The sequence below is a fragment of the Ictalurus furcatus genome, chromosome 28 (genome assembly GCF_023375685.1).
Source record: "Ictalurus furcatus strain D&B chromosome 28, Billie_1.0, whole genome shotgun sequence".
NCBI classification, from domain to species: Eukaryota; Metazoa; Chordata; class Actinopteri; order Siluriformes; family Ictaluridae; genus Ictalurus; species Ictalurus furcatus.
Genome location: NC_071282.1, coordinates 10,731,975 through 10,742,031, shown reverse-complemented (window position 1 = coordinate 10,742,031; position 10,057 = coordinate 10,731,975). Strand labels below are relative to the sequence as shown.

The 10,057-nt window shown below is 37.1% G+C and overlaps 1 protein-coding gene across 2 annotated transcripts; it reads left to right on the top strand.

Annotated features, from left to right (window-relative positions):
- Positions 1-890: 890 nt before the first annotated feature.
- pou2af2 (POU class 2 homeobox associating factor 2) lies at positions 891-10,039 on the top strand. 2 transcript variants are annotated; one of them, XM_053618675.1, is made up of 5 exons: positions 891-1,045; positions 3,647-3,747; positions 5,079-5,121; positions 5,272-5,576; positions 8,394-10,039. In XM_053618675.1, exons 1-5 carry the CDS (start codon positions 1,033-1,035, stop codon positions 8,811-8,813), a joined length of 882 nt encoding a protein of 293 aa, XP_053474650.1. In that variant the 5' UTR covers positions 891-1,032; the 3' UTR covers positions 8,814-10,039. The 2 variants fall into 2 exon arrangements, with proteins under 2 accessions (XP_053474650.1, XP_053474649.1); XM_053618674.1 differs by lacking the exon at positions 891-1,045 and having other exon boundaries at positions 3,441-3,747.
- Positions 10,040-10,057: the final 18 nt, after the last annotated feature.

Genomic DNA, 10,057 nt, shown 5'->3' with positions numbered 1-10,057 from the left:
AGTCAAGTTTTAATTTAATATCTGATTTAATTTAATATATCCTAACAAAATGTCTAGGTCCTCTGGCAGAAAAACAGCCCCAAAACATTAAAGAACCAGCACCATATTTAACCGTGGGCATGAGGTACTTTTCCAAATGGCTACCTCTCTGTGTGCTCCAAAACCACCTCTGGTGTTTATTGACAAAAAGCTCTATTTTGGTTTCATCTGACCATAGAACCCGACCACATTTGAAATTCCAGTAGTGTCTGGCAAACTGAAGATGCTTGAGTTTGTTTTTGGATGAGAGTAGAGGGTTTTTTTCTTGAAGCCCTTCCAAACAACTTATGTTGATGTAAGTGACTTCGGATTGTAGTTTTGGAGACTTTATGAACCCAAGACACAACTAACTTCTGCAATTCTCAAAACCGTCCATTTGACCAAAAATAATCTGCAACCAAATTCTATCCAGCAACCAAATTCTATTTCTTTAACAATAGCGTAATACAACATGCCTCCCATGGGAATAAGTGATTCAATCTGGCAACCCGTGTGAAAGACAGCAGCAGCTATAGTGCTTGGTTTGACAGTAAAAGAATTGTGCCGTTGTTAACAGGAGGAAAATCCCCGTCCTCTGTGTGCTCATGGGACATTTTCACAGAGACTGTCTAACATCTGTTTATGAATTACTGTTGCAAATGCTGAAAACTAACGTCGATTGATATGTCATGTCTGCCATCCCTTATCAGCCCAACACGTGTGTCCCATTTTTCCATTTTGCTGCAGCATGATTCGACCTCCTCTAATCTAGCATGTTAGCCTGGGATGCAAATAACCAAGAAACGTCCTGCAGCCAATTATTTGCATGTACACAAATCATGAAGGCTTGATCAGGGCCACCAGGAGGGAGGTATAAATATATGGGCGCGCTCACCTGGGCCTCTGTGAGCATGTCTGCATAAGGCTTTTAAATGGCTCACTGTATCGCTACTGCTGGACTAGAAAGCCAAAGTGACCTCCTGCAAACACACTGTCGCCCGTAAGCCACAAGTTATGATGGAGACAGGTGAGAACTTGATTCATTTCAATGTATTTGCTCTGTACATGTAATAACAAGTTCTGTCTAGTTATTATAGACCAGAGATTTATTTTGTCAAGCACAAACTATATTTAATTAACAAATTGTGGTGGGCTATTTCTTGTAACAATTTTTGTAATAATTTAACTCGGTTCACTGCGAAAAATAAATAGCATTAAACTGACTTTCCTTGTCACTTGGGCAGTACCTCAAGGGTACATCTTGTTTACCTTTTATATGGAATGTTTACATGGGAAAATACATATAGTGCACCTTTAAAATAATTTAATTTATATAAATAGTAATTAAATTGATGTTTTAGGTACATGAATCCTTTCTAAGTAAATGATTCACAAGTATGTACAACAAGGAACGGTACTAAATGTACTAAATGTACAACAAGGAACGGTCCAGTTTAGTACTATTTTTGAGAGTGTATGAAGAATTAAAAATTTAAGTATGATTTGTAGCAAAAACACAAACATGACAGCGATTTAAATGCTGTTCATTGTTAAAGGGAACAAAAGATGATATACAGTGTGACAATTTTCATATAGCCACAAATATACAGAAATACATATAGGGGTTTAAACAACTGCATTCATACTTGATTTAGGTTGCACAAGGAATATAAATGATACAAAATAAATGAACAAAATACTTAACAGAAATAGGATATTATTTTTTTGAAAATTAATTGTAGCCTAGGTCTCTGTGTTTCTAAACTAATTTCCTAGCAGTCTAGACCATGTTTTTTTCATCAGTGTTTGATTACACACACACACACACACACACACACACACACACAAACATGCGTCAAAATCAAGCTGTGTTCATATACGTCCAACTATTTAAAATCTTGTAATCAAACACTATTTGACCACATGTGTGTTGTGTACAGCTTAGTTGTGAGATTTACTTTATTTCGTTATGGTTTGGAATTCCTTAACTTGACAGACAACAATGTATAGGCTGGTGTGTTACTTCATGATTGCACGCCTGCACCATGAACATAACACTTGACAGCCATGTAATGTATAATATACATTAGTATTTGGTTATTGACTGAAAGCATTCAATTGTAGAATCTAATATATCAGCCAGTATATTTTGGCATTAATATTCAAAACCCTCTTACTCTTCACTGCTAGGAATTATTGATTAAAAGTAGTTTTAGAAACCACAAAATCTCTGGCAACTGGGCAACAAACAATAAAATTGTGATTCAAGTTTCCCACTGTAAGGGGTTTGGGGAACAGATGTTTGGCAATATGTCATCATACTCTTTTTGCTTGTAGACACACATGAAATAAGGGCTAGATCTTCTCATGAAACCTTATATTTGTGGTTATAGAAACACTTAGGTGCCTGATATATATTAAATAATAATAATAATAGATGATGTTAATTGTTCTGAAGTGGGCTTATTAATTTTATGAAGTTTAGAATTTTTGTTTTGTGATATTCCACAATATTTTTATTAATTTTTTTTTACTATAGTTCAGATTCCAAGCATAAATACGAAAAGCGAGCTTAGTTTATTAAATCTTATAGCATCGTTTTATACAAAAAATTGACACACTGATCAGATGGTTTTGTTATAAAAACCAAGTTATGCTATTGTTTTCTTTAAATCCTCTATATTGTCCACTACTACCATATGTGCAGTAAATCCTCAGTTTCTGTGTGTGTGTGTGTGTGTGTGTGTGTGTGTGTGTGTGTGTGTGTGTATGTATGTTATTTAATTACCTTCTAATGATAGATTTTCTATGTTTCACATTCATGTTGTTGTTTCTGTTACCTGAGTCACTAAGCTGTACCTGACTCACTACCAGGAAGGATTATTTCATATTATCATGATTCCATGGAACAATGTTTTACTTTATGAGACTAGTGAGTGTGTTACTGTAAAACAAATGCAAACATATAAGATCACAACAACAAAAAACTTTAATCTAACTAAAGTTTTACTTTACAGTTTTAGTCAGATTCCTCTTTTCTGTCATGCATTAACAGGGAAGAAGGAAGTAACGTGTTTTTCTTGGATATGTTTCATTGAAAAGTTTTTTTCCTTAAAAAAGGTTCAACTAGTCATTTAATCTGTTATAGGACAGAGTTCCAAACCCAGCTTTGTTAACATACATAATGAACAGATATTATTGCTGACGTTGTTCATTTTGAGGTTACAAATGCTTCTGGCTTTTGTACATTTTATGATTATGGAAGCTATAGTTGAAATTTGACATTATGTTTTCCAGGCATCTGGGTTTCCCAAATTGAGTTGAATATATATCTTTCATTTTAGGATTAGCTTAAAACTGATCTTGTTGATGCCTAACATTGTGAAGTGTCTTGTTACACATGGAGTGTATGAATGCTTGAGGGGAAAAAAGTAATAATAACCTGTTAATGCTACACCACACCTTGGGTGTTTGTGCCAAAAAAAAAAACAAAATAATTAGGGGGAAAAAACTTAGTTCTGGTCTCAGCCTAAACATTGTTGATCTTCTGATTAAATCAGTTGAGTCAGTTGTTAGCACTTTTAGGATGTGGCAGAAATGTATTTAACACACATTTTGTATTCATCAGAGTATTCTAAGAGAGTGTACCAAGGCGTCAGAGTCAAGCACACAGTCAAAGACCTGCTAGCTGAGAAACGATCAAGGCAAACGAATGTACCACGTTTCAACGTAAGTTTTCATTGTTTTGTATTTCTAGTAGAGAATTTTCATAAGTATAGATATACTTATACATAGTATTTTCACATTACTGACATACAATCATATCATCTGGAAGCTGGTCACATGAAATGGAAGCACTAAATAGTATGGATTTCAAGGTGAAGAAATTCAAGTAAAATGTAAGATTCTCATGTAAAATCCAGAACTTTGGAGAGTTGTAGAGTTCCTATAATATAATGTGCTACTTGTGAGCATTGGCATGTGATGGATGTGTTAGATGTCTCTTGTCACCACTGAGAGATCGGTATCAGGTGCACCTGTCCGCACAAGCACTGTCTTCCTGAAAGGGTCCAGATAAGTGGAGCATTGTTGCAGACAGACGGTTAAATGTAGCATTAGGTCACTGCCGAGACCTTAACCTCAACCAAAGACAAACAAAATAGATCATTCCTTGTGCTAGGCTTGCTGCTGCGTGTACATACATACATCCCCTTTCCACTCCCTTCCCCCTCCTTACTTTGTACTAATGGCCCTAATCGTGCTTCATGCAAATTTCTCATGGGCAGCGCATGGCATTGACACACAATCATGCCAAAGTCAGCACCAGTAGTGATCTTCTTAAGTATTTTGTTTCATTTAGAAAATTAGCGCATCATTTAAACATACCTTAGGATAAAATACAGGTCTCATTCTTTTTAGAATGAAGACAATTAATACTCAACAATGGTACTACATTCCATAAAGTTATCCTAAAATAACTATTTGCCTCTTTATATGTATATCAACAACACAAAAGACCCCCTTCTCTTTTCTTCTGAGTATTATCTATTGGGACATGTTCCTAGTCATCTGATTATTTCTTTAGACCCTCAAGGCACACACAACACCGGAGGCAACCGTGTACACACATACACACACACACACACACGCACACACACACACACACACACACACACACACACACATGCACACACGCACGGGGTGGTGCTATTGTGACACTGGCAAATCACATTCAAATATCCTACCACAAAATTTGCCTGGCTTTCAACAGAATCAGCTTGTGTACTAGAGCCTTCCTGTCTTCGACTCTGTGTTCGCACTGGCTTTGTGAAAGCAGAGTGGCACGCCGGGGATTTCATATTCAGTGAGCCACCAAAAACTCATCCACCAACGTTCTGTAATGTTTCGTTACACTGTATTGTCTAAAGCACGCCACTGCCTTTTTGACAGTTTATACACGTTATTGGAAATGTGGTTTAATAGGATTCTGTCTTCTTCGTGACTACCACACTGCCCTGAAGGCAATAATAATTATATCTATAAATTTATGTGGTTTTCAGGCTGCAGCCAGTTCCTCCCAGCCCGCTTTTGTACAAATGCCAGGTGAGGTCATCTTGTCTGTGATCATCTGATAAAGCTCCTACACACCACTATCTAATTAAACTTGTCCAAAAACTGACTGATGGAAGTGATGTCAGAGCTAATTCACTGACATTCAGTTTAGCAACACTGACTTCCTGCTTCCTCCTGCAGGTGCTCACATGCTTCCTGGATACTACAGCATGCGGAGGCCTTTCCTGCCCGATTCCGAACTGTGCCACCCAATGAAGCAGTACTCCTCAGACTCATACTCCTCTGCTCTGGGCAGCAAGGCCTTCTCTTATGAGCACTCGTCCAGCTACCCCTCTTTCATCGACAGCTACTACCAACCAGATTCATTCGGAGATTACAGAAGTGCGACTGCTTACACAGCTGGTGGAGGGTCACTGTTTTCCCCATCTGCACTGTCTACACTGCTGCCTTCTCTGTCTGGCGAGACATCATCGCATCTTCTCCTGGTACTGAGCTGTCAATTAAACATCCAGTCACATTATAAGCATAAAGGCCTATTAAAGAGAAGTATCATGGGTTGTGTTAACCATTATATTAACATACATTTAGACTCTAAGTATATTAAAAGTTTATTACCTTCTAATAGTGTGTTTTAATGTCAGAATTATGGTAATTACACGATGATGGCTTGAAGATTCTTGTCTACACTGTTAGAAATTCTATGGTCACTGTATAATGCTGTATAGCAATGTAATTATTATACAGTCAGTTTCTTATAAATATATATAGGTGCATCTCAAAAAAATTTTCAGTTTTTCCATAATTTAATTCAAAAAGTGGAACTTCCATATATTCTAGATTTATTGCACATAAAGTGAAATATTTCAAGCCTTTTTGTTTTAATCTTGATGATTACGTCTGACAGCTCATGGAAATCAAAAATCCACTATCTCAAAATATCAGAATAAGAATTTATAATACAGAAATGTCGACCTTCTGAAAAGTATGTTAATTTATGCACTCAATACTTGGTCTGGGCTTTAATCCTTTTGCATGGATTGCTGCATCAGTGCGGTGTTGCATAGAGGCAATCAGCCTGTGGCACTGCTGAGGTGTTCTGGAAGCCCAGGTTGCTTTGATAGCGGCCTTCAGCTCGTCTCTATTGTTGGGTCTCGAGTCTCTCAGATTCTCTATGGGGTTCAGGTCAGGCGAGTCGGATGGCCAATCAAACACAGTAATACCATGGCCAGTAAACCAGTTACTAGTAGTTTTGGCACTGTGGGCAGGTGCTAAGTTGTGCTGGAAAAGGAAATCAGAATCTCCATAAAGCTTGTTAGCAGATGGAAGCATGAAGTGCTCTAAAATCTCCTGGTAGACGCTGCATTGACTCTTGACTTGAGAAAACACAATGGACCAACACCAGCAGATGACATGGCACCCCAAATCATCAATAACTGTGGAAACTTCACACTGGACTTCACTGGACTTCATCTTCCCCATGATTGTGGTTGTGTGTACTGAACCAGACTGAGAGATTAAAGGCTCAGGAAACCTTTGCAGGTGTTTTGGGTTAATTAGCTGATTAGAGCTCTTCTCAGATCGACATTTCTGTATGATAAAATTCTTTATTCTAATATTTTGAGGTACTGGATTTTTATTTCCATGAGCTGTAAGCCATAATCATCAGGATTAAAGCAAAAAAGGCTTGAATTATTTCACTTTATGTGTAATGAATCTAGAATATATGAAAGCTACACTTTTTGAATTAAATTACAGGAAAAAAAATACTTTTCCACAATATTCGAATTTTTTGAGATGCACCTATACATGCTAAATCCTGACATCCATCCATCCATCCATCTTCTATACCGCTTATCCTTCACTTCAGGGTCACGGGGAAACCTGGAGCCTATCCCAGGGATCATGGGGCACAAGGCGGGGTACACCCTGGACAGGGTGCCAATCCATCGCAGGGCACACTCACATACACATTCATACACCCATTCATACACTACAGATACTTTGGCCACGCCAATCAGCATACCATGCATGTTTTTGGACTGGGGGAGGAAACCGGAGTACCCGGAGAACATGCAAACGCCGCGCACACACAGGGCCACGGTGGGGATCACACCCCCAACCCTGGATGTGTGAGGCAAACGTGCTAACCACTAAGCCACCGTGCGCCCTAATCGTGACATTATACTTCTAATTTTTCTAATTATTAAGCGCCCCAGAAAATTGGTGTTTCAGAGCTTTTTGGAACTTTTTTGCACAGTTATGGACATTAATGATCGAATATGATAGTATATCTAGAAAAAAAATGCAAAAGAAAAGTTTGAGAGAGTTATTCGTCATTTCTGGGGAAATTATTACATTCTTTGATGGTGCATATTTGTGCTAACCTTCATGTTAGACCAATTAAATGCTATCTAGAAGCGTATTACTCTGCAAAGCTCTCATTTAAACTCTTCACTATTCTCCATATTTAGCTAGTTTGTTAAGCTACTGTGAAGTTTGTTTAAATTCGGTAGGGTTGTCACACATCACGACTGCTATTGGCTGTTGTGTATATCAGTCAAATATTTCTTAATGCTGTCTTTCTGACTTCAACATACAGGGCTTTTTCATGGTATGCTTGTTTACAACATGACATTATACACTGTCAATGTTGCACTTTCAGAAAATTCTGAATGAGGATGAGAATGTTTTTTTATCAATTGGAATCTTGTAATTATTGTAATTCTGTCATGAGATGAACAGATTAGAAACCCTTAAGTGGAATTACTACATTAGAATCAATAACTCAATTGATATTTTGAATCCAGATTAAAACATTCTTGTTTAACATGACCTATTTTTAATTATTTTATGTAATTTTTCATCATTTGGAGCCATTTTCCTAATCAATTCATTAATGACTGTAGATTGTTTCATCATTCACAGTGTCTTTCCATGTAAAGCATTGTGAAAATTTGCACCTAAAATGAAAAGTGTTATATTAACAAGAGTTAACATGAAATTCTAAGCAGGAGAAATGCTAATTTATAATGTTTTCTTAACCCTTTGTCTCAGTCTCATTATTTAGTTTTTCATCATAAAACATTGTATTCAGTATCTACAGTGATTACTTACTACAGTAAAACTAATATGAGAAGACTGTAGTGACTTGTCGTTGAAGTTTAAGGGGTTAAAAAGAAAAGAAACAGAATATAAATTTTTTCGAGAAAGTCAACGAGAAATAAGGTGTAACATGTTCTTTCCAAAACATAACGTCATGCTGTCTTTGTTATATGTTTTTTCCCCTCACTAATGTTCCACAGAGAGATCCATGGGAGCAGCCTTCAGAAGATCACGTCAGTCAGCCGGAGGTTCTTTGCCCTGAAGGCACAGCCCCGGTGGCAGATTCCCCGTCTCTGGGTGCTGATTCGGGCAGCTCCTCTCCGTATCGGCTTTCGACGAGCCGCAGCAGTGGATCTGTCCCCTCCAGCTCCCAGCCTTACACTCTGCAAACACTGGAAGACGTCCATTATCCAGCAGCCAGCTACAGCTCAGCTTCCAGCTACTCCTGTCCTCCATACATGACTAATCCAGGTGATCTGACTGTGGTGAAGATGGCGTCTGTGTCTTCAGATGAGGCTGGCGGTGGTATTGCGTCTCTCAGTGACACCACTGCTCAAGGATGGGCCAAGGATGATGGAACCAGCTCGTGGATGCCCTATGAGACCAGGAGGGCTTTTTAAAAGTTTCTGAAGCACTTAAGTGGATGGAGAACTGAACTGAGGAAGAAGCTTGAACCTGAAATATGGCACCCCAAAACTGGTGGATTTTCAGCTGAAGTTTTCAATGAGCATAAAAGCCTATATCAATGAGGTCTGTAGCTGTGAAACAGCTACATTATTATTATTATTATTATTATTATTATTATTATTATTATTATTATTTTGTAGATATTAGTCATTTTATTTCAAGATGACCTCAAACGAATACAGGTTCCTGTTGGATTTATTTGCCATTATTATGAATAGCTCTGGCAAATAACTTGGGAGGATTTAGTAATCAACCATCTTTCAATAATCTTTTAAGAATAATTGGTACTGACATATTAAACATGCTTCAGACAAGAGATATGCACCAATATTAAGGCTTAGAGCCATTGCAGGTGATATTTTCTAATATGTGTTCATACTGACCTTTTAGATTCATTTCATTTTAGCATTTTATAGATGATAATAGATCAAATTAAACAGGTTCAACTGCTGCAAAACTACATTTTGTCTCTCCAGAAATTGCATTTTCTCCTTCCTTGGACAGACGCAAGCATGCCTGTCCATCTGAAACTTGGGTTAATTATTATATAATTATTTTTATATTATTACTGTCTATACATATTTGTTGAGCAATAATAGTAAACTGGTACTGTGATGGTAAACAAAAATTATCTGCATCTGTTTTAATACTGTTGTGTATCCCAGCATTATGAGGGACTTCATAGGACTGGTCACAGGTAGTTAAGGTAGTTTAAAAAAAAAAAAAGAGAGCGAGAGAGAGAGGTTTTGCAGTTCATATTGTTTGTCTTATGTTCTTGTGTCAAGAAAAAATATCAGAGGAAAATAAAAGACTTTTTGTTTAGTCACAAATGATGCATGTGATTTTTAGACACTTGTTTTCTCAGCACCAGACATATTTGCATGTTCTTTGTGCAGGTCACACAATCAGTACTACTTTCTAATAGGCCCATGTTTTCTTTTTTATATAGTGCATTGTATATTTTAGACCAGTGGTTCTCAAAGGTTTTTTTTTTTTTTCATTACAGTAGTGGAAATAACTACCACTATTATCAAAGTTATAATATTATATTGAAGTTTTTATAATTGTTAGCCTGTTTGCCAGGTCACTTGATTTGAATGGGTTTAATCCAAAACTCAGTAACTCGAAAACAATTATCCAGACAAATAACCAGAATGTTATTGTACATATTTAATGA

What these genes read in the sequence shown, in the direction of transcription:
- pou2af2 (XM_053618674.1), top strand. Translation starts at nt 3,616, where the DNA reads ATGTATTTAACACACATTTTGTATTCATCAGAGTATTCTAAGAGAGTG. An exon ending in CGCTTTTGTACAAATGCCAG is followed by an intron (nt 5,122 to 5,271) that starts GTGAGGTCATCT and finishes TTCCTCCTGCAG; the next exon opens with GTGCTCACATGCTTCCTGGA. An exon ending in CATCATCGCATCTTCTCCTG is followed by an intron (nt 5,577 to 8,393) that starts GTACTGAGCTGT and finishes AATGTTCCACAG; the next exon opens with AGAGATCCATGGGAGCAGCC.